Source organism: Patella vulgata, chromosome 7 (genome assembly GCF_932274485.2).
Source record: "Patella vulgata chromosome 7, xgPatVulg1.2, whole genome shotgun sequence".
NCBI classification, from domain to species: domain Eukaryota; kingdom Metazoa; phylum Mollusca; class Gastropoda; family Patellidae; genus Patella; species Patella vulgata.
Window position 1 is genome coordinate 13386566 of NC_065885.2, and position 22293 is coordinate 13408858.

At 36.0% G+C, this 22293-nt stretch overlaps 1 protein-coding gene across 3 annotated transcripts; it reads left to right on the forward strand.

Moving 5' to 3' along the window:
• Positions 1 to 436: 436 nt before the first annotated feature.
• On the forward strand, positions 437 to 19608 carry LOC126828259 (DNA repair protein complementing XP-C cells homolog). 3 transcript variants are annotated; one of them, XM_056102352.1, is made up of 22 exons: positions 437 to 546; positions 1226 to 2444; positions 2854 to 2938; positions 3789 to 3870; positions 4370 to 4582; positions 4927 to 4995; positions 5343 to 5441; positions 6231 to 6601; positions 7352 to 7485; positions 8457 to 8507; positions 8701 to 8793; positions 9327 to 9479; positions 10455 to 10512; positions 10954 to 11065; positions 11659 to 11703; positions 12207 to 12251; positions 12958 to 13047; positions 13587 to 13668; positions 15770 to 15863; positions 16211 to 16304; positions 17233 to 17322; positions 18733 to 19608. In XM_056102352.1, the coding sequence occupies exons 2-22, from the start codon at positions 1226 to 1228 to the stop codon at positions 18892 to 18894; spliced, it is 3441 nt and encodes a 1146-aa protein (XP_055958327.1). In that variant the 5' UTR covers positions 437 to 546; the 3' UTR covers positions 18895 to 19608. The 3 variants fall into 3 exon arrangements, with proteins under 3 accessions (XP_055958327.1, XP_055958326.1, XP_055958328.1); XM_056102351.1 differs by lacking the exon at positions 437 to 546 and adding an exon at positions 666 to 752; XM_056102353.1 differs by lacking the exons at positions 437 to 546; positions 1226 to 2444; positions 2854 to 2938; ... (6 more) ...; positions 8457 to 8507; positions 8701 to 8793 and adding an exon at positions 9029 to 9041.
• The last annotated feature ends 2685 nt before the right edge of the window (positions 19609 to 22293 follow it).

Genomic DNA, 22293 nt, shown 5'->3' on the forward strand with positions numbered 1-22293 from the left:
TCTTTCAGGTTTTGGTGAATGTTCATGGTTGAGAGACGCAAAGATAACAGAGTTAAGAGTTTGGTTACTATTATATGTACAGCAGATGGTTACATGTTTTTAGTATAAGCTACTTCAAGTTTGTCCATCTCTAAATTTCAGTGGTCAACCCATGGACCTTCATAAGGTCCATGGTCATGCAACCTCATACAAACTTTAGAGCAAAGACATGGCAATTAAATTTTTGCTCTATCCGTAGAGGGAAAATCATTCAGCCCAACAAAATTTTTAAAAAAGTTGGAGCCAACCATGCAGAATTAACACTGAAGTCAACAGGGAATTAATGGTGGTCTGCATCCACATATTGTGGCCTACATATGACATGTATAATGCTCCTGTCAGTGACAGCCTGTGTTATTTCTAACTTCCTACAAATTCAATTTGGGTCTGGTCAAGTGTGACTACTGCTGAAATTGCAGATTTTCTCTCGTGTATCAGAAGCAAAAATTTAATATAACTCCACGTACTGTTTAATAACCCGTTTATCGAACCGAACATATTGTTGTGGTAAGTTTTTGCACATGTATCTAGACCTAATGCAAGAAACAATTTATATTCAATAACAGCTTGACAAACTGTTTGAGATCAAGTGTATTTCGATGAAATTACTGGGTAATCGAGGGATGTATTGTCAGTTGTATATTTACATCATTGTCAATGAATTTCTGAGACAGATGTTAAAATGTTTAATAATTGTCATCTCCAACACTTCGGTACGATTTAATAATGCTGTTGCACTGATACGTTCAGATATTACGTTATTTCTGACTGACAATACAAGGTTATATAATAGGCCAACACGTGCTGTAGCAATGTTATGTAAAAATATGGCGGGAAATTGCTCCACAGGGTCACGATCTGATGGTTTCGGTGTAGTGGACAGATGGGTATATATAGGCCCTCTAAAATGCACCTAATAAAGCCAAAATATCCGAAAAAGTTTTAGAAAAATACATCGATCATTTAACCCCATATTGTATGGTTTCCGTCCATCTTGCACCAGTTCTATTAATAGCATTAGGTGACTGACAGTGGGGAAACATAATTGTTTCTTTGCTATATTGTATAAATAAATATATACAGGTATTTTAAAACACAGTGTTTTGAAGTCACATACAGGAATTTATGTGTGCTAACCAATAAATTGCATATACATGTACGTCACATGTATTCTTTTGATTTTCAGATGCCGCCAGCGCTGAAAAGAATAAAATCAAACAATAAATTACAAAATGACACAAAAAATAGAGAGAAAGTGGAGAGACAGAAAAAAACAACCAATAAAGTAGCAGTTGCAAAAATTTCTAAAACAAGAGGGAAGAATAAATTGAAAAATAATGAAATTATTGATGATCATTCTGGAAGAACAAAATCCAATTCACACTTATCTAGAATGGATGATGAAAATGTGACAAATTCGAAAAAAGAACCCAAATTTGTTGCTCAGTCAAAAGAACCTACAAAGTCAAAGTCGGCCAAAGTTCAGAGAACTTCCAAAAATGCAAACGCAAAAACAGATGTCAAGCCAAACAACAAAGTTCCTCAAACTGAAGACAGAAATCTAAGGTTGGTTACTGGAATTAACTCAAATAAATCTACAGTTCAAACCGCATCAAATAGATCACCAAGAATTAAAGCTAAAAACAGTGAAATAAAGCCATCGAAATCTTCTGTAACTTCTTCAAAAGTTAAAAACAAAAAATCTCATGAAAAGAAAACTAAAATTGTTGTTAATTTAACAAAAGGGGAAAGACAGAGCAATGACAGTTTGATAGTAAAATCAGAGGATTCGGCTAATTCAGATGATATCTCTTTTATGAGTGACTCAGACTCCGATGATTCTGATTCTGAAGATGTAAGAAATACCCCAAAAGTTCAAAATAAAAATAGTGCTAAAGCTGTGAAACGAAAGAGTTCTGATGAAAATGATAACTCACCGCACAGTAAACATCCAAAGTTGACTTCCATCTCAAATTCTTTTGTCAAATTGGAAAAGATTCCAGCTAAATCGAACAGGAAAGAAATCAAGAAATCTTCTAAGTCTTCCAATACATCTGAAAAATCGGAAAGTCAAGTTTCAAAGAAGAGGAAAAAAGATTCATGTGAAACAAACGCTGACACCATGGTCTCCCAAAGTCCTAAAGTTAAAAAAGAATCTCGGTCAAAATCTACAAAAACTATAAAAAAGAAAGAAATGAAGAAAAAGTTAAAAACGGAAAGTGGTAAAAAAGAAAATTTTAAAATTGAGAAACTACCTCAGCCAGGTTTTGATGAATCTGATGTTACCTCTGTTTTATTGCGAATGGAAGGACAATCACAAACAACAACTACAGTAACCGGGACAGATAACTCTTCTCTAGACAGCAGTGATAGTGATGAAGAATCAAATTGGGAAGAAGTGGCAGGTACTATATATATTTTTTACTTTATATTTATTGATCTGCCTTGTTCCTAGTCTGTCTTCAACCTCGTGGGTTTTCTCCGGGTCCTCCGGTTTCCTCCCACGTTGAAAGACCTCTACACGCAAGCGAATTATTGAAATGAAATAACCATATGTTAGTCCCAAAATGACCTAGTTTGTGTCAAGTGGATGTTAAACCCCATTTATCTCTCTCTCGCAGTCTGTCATATAATAATAAATATGGTGCATTTTCAATCCCATGTAGATATGAACATGATCATTGTCTCTAACCTTGTGTGTTTTATCTGGGTTCTCCTGTTGCCTCATACAGCTGTACAGCCCCCTGCGAGCAAACTGTTCATTTCATTTCAGTCCTTTCTAGATATTATTTTATATTGAATTATTTATTTTAGATCACCACAGTCCAGTTAAATCTCAGATTCCTGCTAATCCTGTCGAGATCACTCTTGATGTACCAGACATCCTTAAAAAGAAAAAGTGAGACTTATTAGGAATTAAATATTTTTCTGTCCCTTAATTAAATGACCTGTCTCCTGTCATTTTAGGAAATCCCTAAATAGTGCAGATTTCATTGAAAAAGTGACTTCATTGAAATTTTTCTCTAATTCAGCCCTTCTTGCCCTACCATGGGAAAGGTTTGTGTAACTAGAAGTTAGAAATCATATGAGATGAAAGTGGTTTTAACGTCCTACTTTTCTGCACCGTCTGGTATAATGAAGACAGGCATACGCGATACAGTGTGCTATGAGGGGAATTTTGTCCAGGCAGCCTCACTACGCCCTAGAATTTATTACGAATTCCAACTGTCAAGTGTTCTTGTATGTGCATGTCAATGTGTACACTGAACCTTGGTTTTTTTGTAGCCTCCGAACTACTAGACACTGTCCTTGCCAGGCCAGAACTTTCTCGGTCAACATCGACAACAAACCCGCGATCACATAATTAGCAAGCAAGTGTCTTACTAACTAGAAGTCAGAATGGTAGAAATTGGTACTCTTGAGTTAGAGGGGGGGTTGGGTGGCAGAATGGTTAATATGTGCACGTTGCTTAATAAAGTCTGTCATTGAGTCAAGTGGTGTGGTTTTGATTCCCTGCTTGTATGTGACAAGAAATAGGGTCGCCTGACCAACCTTGTGGGTTTTCTCCAGGTCCTCTGCTTTCCTTCTACTGCTAAAGATTTCTACGTGCAAGCAAATTACTGGTATTGAAATAAAATTGAACCATATGTTAGTCCTAAAATGACCTATTTATGGCTAACGATAACAGTGTAAGCATGATTTGTATTTACATTATTGATATCTTTCAATAAATATGTTTTTTATCATAGACGTAAGAAGTTTGATTGGAAGGCATGGGTACAGAGAAAGATACGACGATTCCAGAAAGATGTTCGTATTAGTGTACATAAGGTAAGATAATATATCCAGTTCTTTCAAAAACAAAAACCTGACAAGCCTCAAAATTGAAATATATTTGTTCCAAAAAGCAAAATATACCTCCTCCAATAAGTGAACTTTACCTGTCAGTGGTGTTTCCACATGCTCTTCTTTGATAAACATTTAATTACCAAGGCAGCTAGCTTTAACTAACGTCACCCACCAATTTTCACACAGGACCTTTGTTTGTCATTCGATCCAAATGGCCAGACACACTTTTATTATCATCCTCTCAGACATGACTCCTAGCAAGTTGAAAATGGGCTTGAATAAAACTAGAGATTCTTCTTGGCCCCATATCCTAACCACACAAATTATAAATGTTTGATGGGAGTTTTTAAGTTTCAGTTCAATAGGAATTACAACTGCTGCCACCCCATGTATGTAAAATATATAAAAAAAAATTTAAATATCTAGTGGAAGTTTTTTGGTTTCCGTTCAAAAGGAGTTTCCCATATATATTTATTCCCAGGTGGAGCTGCTGTGTTTATTGTCCCATGGAATGCAACAGAATGCAATCTGTAACAACTCGAGTCTGATTGGTCAGGCATTATCTCTTGCTCCGGTGAATATAAGTAAAGGTAATATAATGTCGCAGGATGTTAATGGATTAAAACGATTGGTTAAATGGTTTAAAGGTTTGATTGGCTACGATTCAACAGCTACAGATGAAGGATCAGGATTGGTGAGTTTTTGTTTGTATAGACTGTAATACAATGTGTTATGAACCACGGATAGGAAAACAACTTAATGGCATAACATTAGTGTCATTGAAGTGGATCACGTGATGTCACTTGAATTAAGATTAATTTTTATATGCCGTCATTGTCATCACACTCGTCTGTCTCTCTGGTTACCAGAGTTATCCAGAGGAACTTTCTCAGTCAACACCAGGATTAAACCCTTGACCATGTGGTTAGCGTGCCAGAGCCTTACTCACTTAGCCACTGCGTCTCCTAGTTTTTTAAAAAAAAACATTGATTTAGTTATCAACAATGTTAATAAGATTTATTTTGTATATATTTGTAGGTACAGTGTTCAGTGCTAGAAGCTGGTTTTAACTCAAAACAAACAACTAGTGAAAAACAACTGATCTTGGTAAGTAAGCCTACTTATACCTGTCTGTATTAAAAACTTACAATTTATGATTAAAAAATTATTTAACACTTATACAGGAATTATCATTTTCAAGAAAATAGAAATCTGAAAAATGCACCAAAGTGTTTCAAATTTGATTTGATTTGAATTGAATATTCAGATATTTGTAATAGTAATAAGAGCTCTAGGATTTTATATTTTTTAGATATCTTATTTTTCAGCTATGTGTAATAGTAAGAGCTCTAGGATTTTCAGCTATTTGTAATAGTAATAAGAGCTATAGAATTTTCATGTTTTTCAGCTAATTATAATAGTAATAAGATCTCTAGGACTTTTATATTTTTCAGATATTTATTATACTAATGAGAGCTATAGGATTTGATGTCAGACTTGTCCTATCATTTCAACCTCTACCAATCAAAGAAAACGTGAAATCCCCCACAAAGGTTTGTACAAATAAATATAGCTTCCTCAACTTTTAAAGATCATTTTAGGGAGGAAGTGTATATAAAAAGATCAAAAATCTGTGAAAGATCAAAAATCTGTGAAAGATCAAAAATCTGTGAAAGATCAAAAATCTGTGAAAGAATGATGTTGGTATACATAAAAAAAAATATGCCAAGAATGATGTTGGTATACATAAAAAAAAATATGCCAATCAGGAAAAAGAAAATCTACTGGGTGAATAAGAAAAGATCCAGTTTAATTAAATATATATCCACATAGAATCAATCATGTATCCTTGGATGGGATAGTAATATCATGTATACTTGGGTGGGATAGTGGTATCATATATACTGGGATGGAATAGTAGTAACATATATACTGGGATGGGATAGTAGTATCATGTATAATGGGATGGGATGGTGGTATCATGTATACTGGGGTGGGATTGTGGTATCATGTATACTTGGATGGGATAGTAGTATCATGTATATTGAGATGGGATAGTAGTATCATGTATATTGAGATGGGATAGTAGTATCATGTATATTGAGATGTGATGGTGGTATCATGTTTACTGGGATGGGATTGTGGTATCATGTATACTGGAATGGGATAATAGTATCATGTATCCTGAGATGAGATGGTGGTATCATGTATAATGGGATGGGATAGTATCATGTATAATGGGATGGGATAGTGGTATCATGTATGCTGGGATGGATGGGAATGGAATAGGGGTATCAACTGTGTTGCCATTCTTCTATTAAAAGACTTTTTATTATTTTCAGAAAAATAAACCGTCAATGTCTAAGCTAAAGAAAAAAACCCCAGAAAAACAAAGAACACAAAATAAGCTTCACCCAGAAAAATCAAAACCAAAAAATAATTCAGTAAAAACTAAGGAAGCAAAAACAAACCCAAAACTTAAAACTAAAAACCTGCGGAAAAGACGAAGTGCTTCTAAAGTTTTAAAACAAAGTGATGTTGATTCAGATTCTGGCTCAGATGATTTTGTACCTAGCAGTGACAATGAGAGTAATTATTCCGATGAAGAAAGCTGTGGTAAACAACGCAAAAACTCAGGAAAATCAACAAATGCAAAAAGGAAATCAACTTCTACTCGAAATAAAGAAGACACAAGCAGTATTGAAAGTTCGTGGTAAGTATGTGTAATTTAGTCTTGATAAATAAACATGATATTCTTAAGGACAGCAGCGTTTCTGCTTACTCCTCTTAGCCTTATCATTCCCACCACCAAGGGTTCTTGTACGGGCATGCCAGTGTGTACACAGACTTTGGCACCCCTCAAAACTTAGAGCCCAGCTTGATGAATCCTGAATCTCTGACCATTAAGTTGAGAGGCCATTTTCCTACCGCTTGATCACCATGGCTCCCTTATTGCTAGATATCGTAATCTAAGTGGGTAAGATGCTGGCTCACTAGCCTGGAGGTCGGGTGTTCAATCCCTGCATTGGTCGAGAAAGTTCATCCAGATTTTCCGGCGTGGTTCTCCCTTGTCAATGATGCAGGACGGAGGGCCTGACAAGGACAGCTGTCTAGTCGTTCGGATGGGATGAAAAACCAAAGACCTGTGTACACACGTAAAAGATCCCTTGACAGTTGGAATTCGATATAAGAGTAGGCTGTAGTGCCGCTGTCCGGGCAAAATTTCCCTCGTAGCACACTGTATGGCGTATGCCCATCTTCATTAGCTGAGTTCGGAGCAGAACAGTAGGACATTAAACCCCATTTCATTTCATTTCATTTCAGATATTGTAATTGTTTTTTTGATCACCTGATACTACCTCGTGCATCTATTTCAAACTACATGTATTTATATTTTAAAATGGAACAATATTTCATGCGAATGATTACCGCATTTAAATTAAATTCTGATTTTAAATTAAAGTGATTTCGAAGAAGAGACAATAGAATATCGAAGTCCAACAGCAGATAGAATTAAACGGCCGATAAAGAAAAATCGCAAGATTTTGTCCAGTGATTCCAATGATTCGACAGACATCAAAACACCTGAAATTACAGGTAAAATTTATAAGGTTACTTTTAATGTCCATAGTAGCAGGTTAGTTGTCCATAGTTACAGGTTAGTTGTCCTTGCCCTTGCCCATAGTTACAGGTAAGTTGTCCATGGTTACTAGGTGTCTATAGTTGTTGTTTAATATGTTTATGATTACTGTTTAATATGTCCATAGTTACAGGTTATATAGTTATCGTAGTTACAAGCTAGCAATCCATAGTTACTGTTTAGCATGTCCATAGTTACAGGTTAGTTGTCCATAGTTACAGGTTATATAGTTATCGTAGTTACAGGCTAGTAATCCATAGTTACTGTTAAGTATGTCCAGGTTAGATGTGTATAGTTACAGGTTAGATATCCACAGTTAGTGGTTATTATTATTATTATTACAGCATATGTATAGTGTGCCCTTTCATATAACATGTTCAGGGGCACTTTACAAAGTGACAATGTAATCATAAATAAACAACAAGATTATGGACATGTTAACGATTGTATACAGAGTCAGTTAAAAGCCTCATTAAATAAATGTGTTTTACGTTGTTTTTTAAAAGAAAGTAGAGATGTACAACATCTTAAACTAAATAGTAGATTATTCCATAAAACAGGTGCTTTATAACTAAAAGAGCGCTGACCATAAGAGACTAGTTGAACAGTTTTGGGCTTTAAAAGTAGTTTATCTGATGTACGTAATGTTCGGCCAGGTTAGATGGCTATGGTTATTGTTTAATAAGCCCATAGTTACAGATTAGCTGCCCATAGTTACTGTTTAATATGTCCATAGTTACTGTTTAGCATGTTCATAGTTACAGTTTAACGTTCCAAAGCTAAAGGTCAGATATCCATAGTAACAATTTAACTTTCCATAGTTACAGGTTAGATGTCTATGGTTAATGTTACTGTTAAAGATACATGTCTATATATTAATTGAGTAAATATTTATATCTAATGTGAAATTCTTCTAAATATATTTTAGGGACAGATTTATGGGCCGAAGTTTATTTACCAGAAGAAAAACAGTGGATATGTAAGTACACATACTTTTACACTTTCATTGAGATTTGTGTACCTTGAATAAATTATATATACCAGGTATTCCAGACACCCATCTCTCCTCAGAAATAAAAGCAATATTATCCCCCCCCCCCCCCTGCCACTTTGCACAATAATCTATTGTCTGATCGAATAACATACAATATTAAGTGTTATTTGTATTTCAGGTATTGATTGTATCAGTGAAGTTATAAATAAACCTTATGAAATAGAAGCAACAGCCACACCCCCTCTACACTATTGTCTAGCTTACAGTAATGGTAGGTTTTAGAAATAACGGCCCCACCCCCTCCACACACATGTCTGGCTTATAGTAATGGTAGGTATTACAAGTAACAGCCTCCCCCCCCCCATCTCTACACTACTGTCTAGCTTACAGTAATGGTAGGTATTACAATTAACGGCCCCACCCCCTCTACACTCATATCTGGCTTATAGTAATGGTAGGTATTACAAGTAACAGCCTCCCCCCCCCCATCTCTACACTACTGTCTAGCTTACAGTAATGGTAGGTATTACAATTAACGGCCCCACCCCCTCTACACTCATGTCTGGCTTATAGTAGTGGTAGGTATTACAAATAACAGCTTCACCCCCACCTCTACACTACTGTCTGGCTTACAGTAATGGTAGGTATTACAAGTATCTGACAAACGCATGTCCGACGAGCAAAATTTGAAACTGCATCCCTGGTCACACCTCTGTCCTCCGTTTCAAAATGATAAATTTTTCTTATCAAATTTTAACTTAAAGAGCATTTAGAAAATAATACCTGTTGTCTATGTAATTTTAGATGGAAGTGTTAAAGATGTGACCGCTCGCTATGCTTCAAACTGGATGTCACAGACACGTAAATTACGAGTTGATTCTGATTGGTGGAGAGAAACACTGGCCGTGTATCGAAGTCAAGAAGAACATAATCAACAAGATGACGAAAATATAAAAGGTAGAATAGATGCCTATTTTTAATGAGGGGGGAATTTTCCCTATTCTCTGTCATATTTAGTATGGTTGGGCCCTGGCTCCCTGCTGTAGACCCTCAAAAGAAATTATTAGGTGACAAATCAAGTACTCACAACCACTTATTCCTATAACCTCTTGTTGAATTGAGTGGTGAAATGTGTGCACTTTAGATCAGAAGGTTTGTCATTGAGTTTCGATCTAAAGCTTGTATGTCACATGGAGTAGGGGCATCTGCCTAACGTTGTGGGTTTTCTTGGGGTTCTCCGGTTTCCTCCTATTGCTAAAGACATCTAGGCACACGCGAATTATTGAAATAAAATTGTTTATCCTGAAAATGATATTTCCATTTATATCTCTCTGTTCCCCAACTCCCAAAACAGGGGGCAACTTTCATCTTTTAAGACTTATCTATTACCTGTTTGAATTTGAATATGATGAAGCTATATTAGTTGGTGTGATAATATTTTACCTGTTCCTCCCACATTTGTGGTGGGGTGAAGGTGGCAAAGTGGGTAAGATGCTGGCTCGCTAGCCTGGAGGTCGGGTGTTCGATCCCAGCATTTGCCGAGAAAGTTCATCCAGATTTTCTGGCGTGGTTCCCCCTTGTCAGTGATGCAGGACGGAGGGCCTGACAAGGTCCTGTGTACACATTGCCGTGCACATAAAAGATCCCTTGGCAGTTGGAATTTGATATAAGAGAAGGCCGTAGTACCACTGTCTGGGCAAAATTTCCCTCATAGCACACTGTATTGCGTATGCCCGTTTTCATTAGCCCAGTTCGGAGCAGAACAGTAGGACATTAAAGCCCATTTCATTTCATTTCTCATTTGTGGCAGATCTTCAAGTTTAGGAACCAGCATTAACTTCTTGAATTTTGTTTCATAAATGAAAATTTTAATTGTTAATTAACAATGAGTAAAATGACGGTATAAATAAAATTAATGATATGATGTTTTAGATCAGTTAGTCAACAGACCTTTACCAACCAGTATCTCACAGTTTAAAAACCATCCATTGTAAGTAACAAACTCTTATACCTTCAAATTATCATCAAATTATTATTCATCAGTAATTTAGTAACACGTGTCTGGCATATTAATCCCTAGACCCCCTGATACCACTTCTAAGTTGTTTATGAAGTTCATACAGATAACACTTTCTGTTGTACCTTTGTATTTTAATTTAAATTATTAAATACATCATATATTTATATAATTTTAGACATCTTCTACAGCTACATCTATAAATATAATTTTAGATATCTTCTACCGTGACATTTATATAACTTTAGATATGATGCATAGTGCCATTTATTTATATGATTTTAGATATGCTACAGCGTCATATATTTATATAATTTTAGATAAGATGCATAGTGCCATTTATTTATATAATCTTAGATATGATGCACAGTGCTTAGATATCTACTACAGTGACATTTATTTATATAATTTTAGATATGTTCTACAGCGCCATCTATTAAAGTTTGAAGCTATTTATCCACATGATGCTGCTCCTTGTGGCTTTGTCCGTAAAGAACCAGTTTACCCCCGGGAATGTGTGTATGTGGTAAGAATATATTTATTATAATTGTACTAGTTACTTTTAACAGTTCGTTTCCCCTCATGGGTTTTCTCCGGGTCCTCTGGTTCCTCTCACTTGCTAAAGACCCATATGACCTAGTTTGTGTTGAGTGAACATTAGACTCCATTTCTCTCTCTCACTTCTAACAGTTGTAGGTGATAGATTGTGCTGCGATGCAGCTGGGTGGATGTCCAAGTGATCTGTCATCATCACAAATATAACAATTTCGACCCAAGTGAAGAGCAAATTATGGAAATAATAATACGATACATTAATCCTCAAATGACCTAATTTTTGTCTCTCCCTTGTCACAAGTTCGACTTCACATTTTTAAGTGACAAGCAATCAAGTCACCACTGTGCACAAGTAAATTATGGAAATGAAAATATGATATATTAATCCTGAAATAACCTATAGTTTTTGTCTCTCCCTGTGCTGTACGTGTAGCAGTTTCGTGATGAGTCTTCAATTGGAAATGACAGATGCAGACATTATCCAACTGGATGCTAAGTGGGATCGACAGTATTAATACACAATACAACTACAAATTGTACAATATGTTAATTTGTTTGTTTCAGCTGCATTCTCGAGAAAATTGGAGAAAGGAAGGCAGATCTGTTATGGTAAGATCCAGTTCTATCAATTCAATCATAACACCCTAAAACATGACTTTCCCTTCAAAATCAAAATTTGTCACGCATTCTGGGACTTTTTTTATTTACTTTGAATTAGCAAGATATGAATTATACAAATAATAGGTTGTATTTACTTTAAATGAGCAAGGTTGACTACAAATAATAGGTCGTATTTACTTTGAATGAGCAAGATATTGATTATGCAAATTGTTAGCCTTTATTGTAATCATAATCATAATATTTATGGTAAATTACCTTCTATAATTATGTATTTGTGCATGCGCAGTGTTCAGGGCGGGAAGAGATACTTCTGCCTAGAGGGTTTTGGGAAGAGAACATGGCATCAGGCTCTCTGTATTATTATTAGTTTACTAATAAGTGATTTAAGTGTCATTTAAGTGTCAACACAAATAATAGGTAAATTTTTAGCCTTGTTGCCAGAGCTCACCATATCTTCCTAATGGTTATTAATATATTTGGTTTTTATTTAGATTGGTGAAGAACCATACAAAATGGTGAAATCTAGACCTAAATGGGTAAGTATACAAGTTAATATTGGTCTTCAGAATTTGCTTAATGATTTCCATTTTATAACCCTGATTGATACATGGGACACAAAATTTACATTGATGTTCTGGAATCACTTGCTGTATATATATTTTTCATGCAATATTGATTTTAGCTCATCTTGCCAATTATATCCTATATATCAAGTATCTCAGGATTCTCCAGTGGTTTAGGACGGTGGACCTTGCAGGGTACAGAGTCTAGTTGTTTGGATGGGATGAAAAACCAGTTTCTGTCTACATGTTGATCAGCATGAAAAAGAACCCTTGACAGCTGGAATTCAAACTAAATGTAGGCCGTAGTGTCGCTGTCCTGGCAAAATTTTATATTATAGCACTGTCTTCATTAGTCCAGTCGGCGGAGAAAAGTACTAGGACATGGTGGCTAAAAGTAAACAAACTTTCTTAAGCGTACACTTCACTTTTCCATTCTCCACTCGGGTGTAGTCATTATACAACATATATACCATTGTTTTATCATCTGAAGTTGAGGACATGACCCAAGCCATATTTCCAAATAAAAAACAATCGAATCGAATCAGTATCTTGTGATTCAATGCATCAATTCAACAATATATCGTGCAGCACTACTGCTCTTCTCTTCAACCATAATAAATATCATGCCTTAAATAATTAATTGAATATTTTTTATGGTGACGTTTAATTTTATTTCCAGAATAAACCCAAGGAAAATCCAGATGCATTGGATTTGGAGTTGTTTGGCGAATGGCAGACAGAGATCTATATTCCACCACCAGTAGTTGATGTAAGGCCTATTTTCATTGGATAACTAATAAACAATTCAGGCAAACAAAGTCTAATTTGAAAGACATTTTAAAGATAAACAAGCATTGTTTGTGTTAATATGGTTTCATCTTGGCTGTTTGAGTAAAGGGGGTTTGGATGGCTGAATGGTTAGCATGTGCGCTCTGTATCATAAAATTTGTCATTGAGTCAACTGGCGGAGTTTCGATTCCCCAGTTGTACGTGACAAGGAGTAGGGTCGCCTGTCCAACCTATTGGGTTTTTTCTGGGCCCTCTGGTTTCCTCCCACTGCTAAAGAACCCTACGCACAAGTGAATTATTGAAATAAAATTGAACCATATGTTAGTCCCGAAATGACCTAGTTTGTGTCTAGTGGACGTTAAACCCCATATCACTATCTCTCTCTATTTGAGTAAGACATCTTCATTAGCAAAAAAATTAGACGCCCAACCCCCATTTCATTTCATTAATTTGAGTAAGGATAGTTCTTGTGATGTGCAATTCAGTTTGTGATTTTACTTGATTGTTTTATAATTTCAGGGAAAGATACCGAGAAATGAGTATGGTAATGTTGAGCTCTTTAAACCATGGATGTTACCTGCTGGTACAGTTCATATAAAAGGTAAGCAAGCTATAAAGTTCTTTCTTTCTGATGGGGTTAATATACTATTCAAAAAAAGTAGGGGATATTTGATTTTTAAGTGTTATTAAAGTCACCTAATGAAACTGACGAAGAAACAAATGACAAAATGAAATGAAGTTCACATTCATCGATTTTTTCCAAATGATCATTAGACTAAGTAAGGCACAGACTGACCATTATAAGGGTAAAATGATACCCGGGGTCAAACAGCAAAGTTACCACAGCATCACAACCAAGTCAGTAACGGGTAAATCCTCCTCTGTTTGCCAAACAAGCATTGATCCGACGTGGCATACTCCTAATGAGACGTCTAAGGTCATTTTGGTCCAGATTGTCCCATTCCTGTTGCAACGCAGCAGCAAGTTCTTGGACATTGGCGGACGTTGTTGACGTTGACGTAACCTCTGTCCAAGCATGTCCCCGACATGCTCGATGGGGGAGAGGTCGGGACTCAGTGTTGGCCAAGGTAATGTGGTGATGTTCTGTTGTTGGAGGTAACCTGTAACGATCCTGGCCCTGTGACATCTTGCGTTGTCATCCTGGAAGATGAAACGGCGTCCATGACGTCGTGCGAACGGCACAACATGGACTGCCAAGATGTTGTCCCGGTAGTACTGGCCTGTAACACGCCCTGCAACAACATGTAAAGCCGTTCTTCCAGCAACAGTGATGCCTCCCCACACCATAACAGAACCACCCCCAAATCGATCATGTCTGATGACGTTAACGTCTTGGAAGCGCTCGTTTCGACGACGCCACACCCTCCTACGTCTGTCCAAAAAATCAACAGTGAACCTTGACTCATCTGAAAACATCACATTGCTCCAGCGTCGATTATCCCAGTGTTGACGATCCCTACACCAACGACGTCTTGCCTGAATGTGATGATCTCTCAAACAAGGGATCACGCGAGGACGTCGGGCGCGAAGGTGACCCCTATGCAGTCGATTCCGAATCGTCTGGCCACTCACTCTCACACCAGTGTCTGTTTGAAGACGAGCGCTGATCTGATTTGCTGTGACGACACGATTTCTCAAGGCCAAGGTACCGATAAATCGATCCTGGGCTTGAGTTGTCGCCCTTGGTCGACCTGAGCGTGGTCTGTCCTGTACAGATTGTGTATCACGGTATCTGGACCATAGCCTGCTTATGACAGACTGAGAAACATTCATCGTCCGCGCCACAACCGCCTGTGTTGTGCCGATCTGTAGCATGCCAAGGGCACGTAACCTTTCATTTTGGGTAAGCCGACGCATATCAAAATTTGTTTTCTGGTCACTAAAACAATTAAACTGATGTTTCCACCCTGGAATTCAATGCCACAATGACTGTAACATTCAAAGTCAGAGTCGTGCAAATCTTGGGTTGGACCCCCATGATGATCCCAAGCATCACCTGCATTCCATGCGGTAGCTATTGGTGCGTTTGGGCGTCACATGTAACTGGAAATGTTTCTTCTGTTAGGTTCTATAGTGACTTTTTTCGTAGTCATTTGCATATTTTAGTATTATGCCCCCAAAATCAAATATCCCCTACTTTTTTTGAATAGTATATATTTAGACCGACCTAGCAACATCAATTTAATACTTAAAAATGCTTGTTGATGTAAGTATTGCACCAAAGGTCCTTGATATTAGGAAGAATATATACTACCAAGCCAAGACATGAATAGCAGGAATTTCAGCAATTCTCGTTTCTTGTGTGTTGAGAGCTTAAAACATAATTTTTCTGTGGAAGATTTGAAATTAAGTGGGCTTTCAACATCAGCATCATTATTCTTCGCACAAACAACTATGTACTTTGAGAATATATTTCAGTGTTTAAAGAAATAAGCTTATTAACTCCCTGTTCTATATTATACATACATAATAATATGTTTGTTGTTACATTGTGATTGTGGAATTTTATGTTGCTCCCTGTGGGTGATTTAGGCAATATATCTTTTCTGATCCCAAATGTATACATTTGATATCTGTACTTTTGTTGAGGTGCAAAAGTTATCTATAATCTATATTGAATGTTGTGAAGAGAAAAGTCAGAATATTCATAGTAACTTTTAATATGATATTTTTATTTACAGTAACAGCATTAAATAGAATAGCCAAAAAGTTAGGTGTTGATTGCGTTGCTGCTATGACAGGCTGGGATTATCATGGTGGATTTTCACATGCTCTGTAAGTGGTTGTAACTTCAAATCCTAATTTATAAAGTTTAATTTGTCCTGATCATTATATGACTTTCAAATGTGGAATCTGTTGTAAAACTAATCAAAATCTAATTTGAATCAGATTGACTAAATATTCTAAACAACAGTTAATAGTAAACGTATATTCTTTTGTTCCTGATCCTAATCATGCATTTTTCAGGCAATGTTTTATTTGTCATGGCTGAATCCATGCTGAAGTGTACTCAAATTTTAAGTCATAAAAACAAAGAAATTGTATAATTGTAAACCTTTGTTATTGTTTTCTCCAGGGGTTTAGTTTGACATTTAAATGAATATCTTATATTTGAATTGTAGCCTAGAAGGATGGATAGTATGTGAGGAACATTCTGAAGCTTTAATGGCTGCCTGGGAAGAAGATCAGCTTATACAACAAGAAAAAGAAGCAGAAGTAAGTACACATGTAACCTACACATATTAACCCTTTATGACATGGTGACAGGTTCATCACATTTCACAAACAAGCAAAGTAAACAGGAGGTCACCAAGACCGTAAGCGAATTTTAATTATATGAGGCACGGTCACCAAACACTAATTAAGATTTCTGTAGATCTTGCTCACTGGGTACAGTTCTATTATTAGAATGGGTATAATAGAAATAAAGATACATTATGGGAGATTAGATAAAGAGCTGGCAGTTCTCATTATAATAGTTAAAAACTAGATAAAGTAAAGGGAATTTGCTGAAAATTTCAGTCAAATTGATCCACTCTGAACTGAGAATTTAGCAATTCAATTTTTCGGCCTAATCTCGATCATCATTACTAAAGTCGGTATGATAAAAAAACATAGTCTTGATTATCCATTTCATTATTTATCATGAATGAAAGTTGAGCAGCAAATTGGATCCTAATCCAGTAAATATCGCAGGCTAGCGAGGACATCGAGAGGTGATTATGGTCTGGATAAGTTAATTAATGTCTAATAAATAATTTAGATAACTTTTCAGGCATAAAGACAGATTTAGCTCTTGCATAATGTATATTTAATCACCTGTGAGTATGGGGCTGGCTCACAAATCCGGAATTTCTTCAGGATTTTCCAGCCTGGTTTCCCTTGTCAGTGATGCAGGACAGAGGGCCTTAAAAGGAAAAGCATCTAGTTGTCCGGATGGTACCGAAATCAAACGTCCTGTGTAGACCACTGGGAGCATGTTAAAGATTTCTTGACAGTTGCAAATCAAAGTAAGAACATGCTGAAATGCCACTGTGTAAATATCTCTAAATAGTCATTCCATTATGTATGGCTGTCCTCAATATCCCGGTTGTCATGGCTTAGTTATGGGCTAATAGATTGAAATATATATTTATATTTGCAGAAAAGAGAGAAGAGGGTTGTAGGTAACTGGAAGTTATTAATCAGAGGCTTGTTGATCAAAGATAAATTAAAACGTAAATTTGATCTACAGGTAAGTCAAAAAATCTTACAGTCTCACCCAAAACCACTTCTCAATTGAGGAGTTCACTTCTCGGTAGATAACAAATTTTTCTTGTGCTTAGATCTGTAAATAAGAAACTCTATGTAGTACCTATGCACAAAAGATCCCGTATTGGTCAAAGGACGGAAGCCACGGCCTTGGCCGAGAAAGTTCATCGGGATTTTCTGGTGTGGTTTCTCCTTGTCGGTGGTGCATGACGGAGGGTCTGACAAGGACAGCTGTCTAGTCGTTCGGATGGGACGAAAAACGGGGGTCCCGTGTACACATTGGCAAGCACGTAAAAAAAAAACTTGGCAGTTGGAATTCGATATAAGAGTAGGCCATAGTGCCGATGCCCAGGCAAAATTTCCCTCATAGCACACTGTATGGCGTATGCCTGTCTTCATAAGCCGGGAATCACATGGCTAAGTGGGTAAGACGCTAGCTCGCTAGCCTGGAGGTCGGGTGTTCGATCCCTGCATTGGCCGAGAAAGTTCATCCAGATTTTCCGACGTGGTTCTCCCTTGTCAGTGATGCAGGACGGAGGGCCTGACAAGGAAAGCTGTCTAGTCGTTCGGATGGGACGAAAAACCGAGGTCCCGTGTGCACATTGGCGTGCACGTAAAAGATCCCTTGGCAGTTGGAATTCGATATAAGAGTAGGCCGTAGTGCCGCTGTCCGGCCAAAATTTCCCTCATAGCACACTGTATGGCGTATGCCCGTCTTCATTTGCCCAGGTTAGGAGCAGAACAGTAGGACGTTAAACCCCATTTCATTTCTTCATAAGCCCAGTCAGAGCAGAACAGTAGGACATTTAACTTCATTTCATTTGGTCAAAGGACTTTTTCCTGCTCCGTCCCAACAGATTGGAATGATCTGCCACAGGAAATAAGGAATTGTCCATATTTTGTGTTTAGATCCAGATTTTAACATTTTTAGTTTAAGAAAGCATTTATTTGTGATAGTTTTTGGACTGTGCCTTGAAAATGATCATGCATGGATATTGCACAATACCTGTATTTAAAAAGATGGATTATTATTACAGTCCTTCGTGTTTATAAAATTGTGCGGGAGCCATAAAAAGCTCCTGATACCTTGAATATATGCAGTTTAAAAGTAAACAAAAACTGAAAGTAGTTTATTAATCTCAAAATTTAGGAGAGCGATTTAGCTAATTTGCAGGAGTCTTTAATGACTCCTTCGAAGGAAAGCCGACGTGCGTCGAGAGGAGCAGAAGCGAAAGCTCCCCTTAAACGTGAAGGACTGTTATTATCATAAGGGCACATCATTTGCCGGGTTATCGCCATATAATAATAATTTTTCAGTCTAATGATTAATTCCTATGATTGGTAGAAATGTCTATATTAATTTCGATTTCTTTTTTTTTTCCCCCTCTACCAGGAAGCAGTTGTGAAGGAGAAACAAGAAGTACCTGTTCGTAAAAATAAGAAAACAAAAAAAGAGGAAGAACCAGCTAATGATGTGGCTTTATCGTGGCCACGGAGACAGATGAAACCAGATGATGCAACAACCAGTAAACATTTTATTGTCGAAACTATGTAATTATTTTGTTTGCTGATTTATAATTATTTCCATCAGCTGCATAGCATTTACTTTGCTAGCTAATTTGTAATTGCCAGTACTTCATTAGCTGAATTAATAATAAGAGATTTATATGGCGCAAGATTACACTAAAGTTTGTAATGTGCTTTCATTTAACTAAGACTATGAAAGAACTAATTGTTGAATAGGTATGTTTTCAACTCGCGTTTGAATTGGTCAACAGATTTAACCATTCGTAATTACCTTGGGAAGAATTGTCAGTACTTAATAAGCTGAATTATAATTACTTTGCTTACTAATTTGTAATTGCCAGTACTTCATTAGCTAATTTGAAATGAATTACTTTGGCAGCTAATTTGTAATTGCCAGTACTTTATTAGTTGAATTGTAATTGCGAGTACTTCATTAGTCGAACTTAATTACTTTGTTAGCTTTTTTGTAATTACTTTGAGGCTAGCTCTCCTGGATATTTTAGAATTATGTCTACACCAGACTTGGAAAAGATGATATGTTGCTTAGCTTCATCTGCATCTTGTTGTTACTGGTATATTTTGTCAACCTAAAATTAAGATTGCTTTCAACATTTTTCTGCTTTTGAGAAAATTGGGTTTAAAAGTTTGAAATTCTCTAGAACAATTTATTAATAATGTAATTAAACAAATGGTGCTCTTAATAGATATTTGTATATTTAGAATTTGATGTACATATGAATATTAGATTTTTATTGTTTCATGATTAATGTGCTGTACTGGTATGTCCAGGATTTATGCATCACTATTAAAAGGACAGTGGTTTTATCTTCCAGCATCTCCACATAAAAAAAGTACATTAATTAATCATTGTCATCCCAGGTTAGAAATCTTCCATGAACAAAGGCCTTCAGCAATCAACAATAATGTGGGAAAACGTCATGCTTTTAGAATAAACTAGTGATTGTATCCCATAAAAACTGTGTTCTGTTAATGGATTTTATATGTTAGATTATTTGCCCGAGCTCCACAACCACCCCTCTCAGTTGGTTTAATATTAAACCTCTATTACTATTTCTTTCATTTTTTTTATTTTCATGTGTATTCTGCATTGTACTATGCAATTTGTAGACTAATATCAGGGATACCATTATTGATTCATTATAGAAATGTAGATGTAAAGCTATTTTCTAAATGCAATTAAATCACCAAACCAGACATTAAGCGAATGGCAAGGGATTAAATCAATGGAGCTAACTGTAGACAGGCAGTCTAAGTTTAGTATGCCTGAAGCTGCTGATCATCAATTGCATTTTTCAGACAATTAGTTTTCACTGCTTAATCATTCATCTAGGAAATGACAGGGTTGTGAATATATTGAACAAAATTCTAAATGCTCAAGTTATTTTATTGACATTGTTAAAAAAAATCATTCAATTTATATCTCATTGTTTATACACACAGCATTTATCCATTAATAAATATTCTATCACACTGTTATAACTTGTTGAGTTTGTTGTTTTTTTAAATTAACTCCTAAACTATTCAGAACATAAAGAAACAGATTTCCACTTGAAAACCCCCAAAGCTGAAGTAAATATGCCTTTTATAACACATGTACATGTAATGCACGATTGGTGGAAATAAACACATGTGCAATTACTGCAATAACAGATACTTCCACCTCTTAATCATACTCTTTTTCACCTTTGCATTTTGTATGCTTCCCTCAAAAGGCATTTCAATGCAATCAAATTGTATTCTATTCTACACTAACATGATTAAATGACATATTTAACTGGTCACCTTCACAAATCCATTTGACATATGAACATGTATCCAGGTTTATAATGCAGACTGTTTTAAATAATGTTTGATCAATGGTCACACCCCAATGAAATTAATCACATGTATACACGTTATGTTTGGTTTGTTTCAGGGGCCTTCAGAATTCTTTCCTTTTCTTTAGCCACCAAATCATCCATGTCCTGTTAAATAAATTGAAAAGCTTCTTTAAAAATACATCATTATGTACATTTATCTGAGAAACCATTAGAAAGCATGCAGGCATGACTTCCTTCAATCTCCATATTGCTCTCTAAATATGCTATAGAAAACCTATAACTCCAGTCCTCACTTACAATAGATGCACAATTCACAACAAAATACAACACCAGGTATATAGAGATATAACTACTCCTCTGTTATTTAACAATATATACAGTTGTATACAGATAACTGTACACTCCATTCATTGTTTTGCTCAGGGCTATTCCATTTTAATATACCTACATGTTGGGTTGGAATTAAGTACATTGTACTGTACATGTATTTGTAGAGTGGGTTTGGTATGAAATTTGTAATTGTGTCTCAGAATTACCTGTAGTGGTTTATAATAAAGGTGAACGGCCTGAGATCCAAGAAACATTGAAAATAAAGCTGCAGCCGAGAAGCTAAAATAACGAGTTAAACTAACACCAGCTGGCATTCTTGTATTTTATAGTAATCTTAAGAATTTAAATCTTATGCTTGACTGATTTCTGTTGTTCAGCTATTTCCCCTTCAGCTAATTCCCTTGCTTTTCTTCTTTTATAAACTTTATCTGAAAGCATAAACGATATTATAAAAACACTTAAGATTTCAAGGTGGGATGTTTCAATCTTTCATCAAATTTACTACAATAATTATGAAGTCTCTCTGATCACGTTTTTTTCTCAGACTCAAATCGATTATATGTTTGAGCACCAAAGCCTAAAAAACCTGATTACATAACCTTAAATCAACTGATAGCCCATATTCATTACATACAATAAAATTTGAATGACTCGAGAAATCTACGGGTCGACTTACCACAATATTAAGATGTTTTAGGCAACTTAATGTCAATAGAACAGGCTACATGTCTACTTTCATTTTAAATATATTGTAACATCAGTTTTGATAAAAACAAAGTTTTCGGTGTGGATTTCCGAGAAAAATCGACCAATCAATAATAATAACATGTAATAATTATAACCTGTATTAAAATACTAACAGAAATTTGTTTCCCCAACTCTCCAATTTACCATACTAAATTCAAGGGCAGCCCCAAGAACGAAGAATCCTGGCAAAAAACGATAAACTCCTAAAGCTTTTCCTGGCCACTTTTCAACAATATATAAAATAGTTTTACTAAAGACCATTCTTTAGATGTCAACTATAAATTTCTGTCTTCAGATACCCATACTACACGCAATCAACGGGGCGAGAACCCGTTAAATAACATTACGTAACTCTCCAACGGTTTTCTTCATGCTTCACAGGGCGCAGACATCTTGTTTGTTAATCCGCATGCGCGATATTCCTAACTCGTCAGTAAATGTTGTTTGATTGGTTAAGAGGCCAACTTTCTGACCAATGAAATCCATGGAGAGAATATTTGGGTTGCAAA

Excerpts from the sequence above, each read along its gene's own strand:
- LOC126828259 (XM_056102351.1), top strand. The coding sequence starts at position 714 with ATGTTAAAATGTTTAATAATTGTCATCTCCAACACTTCG. Across the intron at positions 7,486-8,456 it reads CAAAACACCTGAAATTACAG|GGACAGATTTATGGGCCGAA; the intron begins GTAAAATTTATA and ends AATATATTTTAG. Across the intron at positions 17,323-18,732 it reads AACGTAAATTTGATCTACAG|GAAGCAGTTGTGAAGGAGAA; the intron begins GTAAGTCAAAAA and ends CCCCTCTACCAG.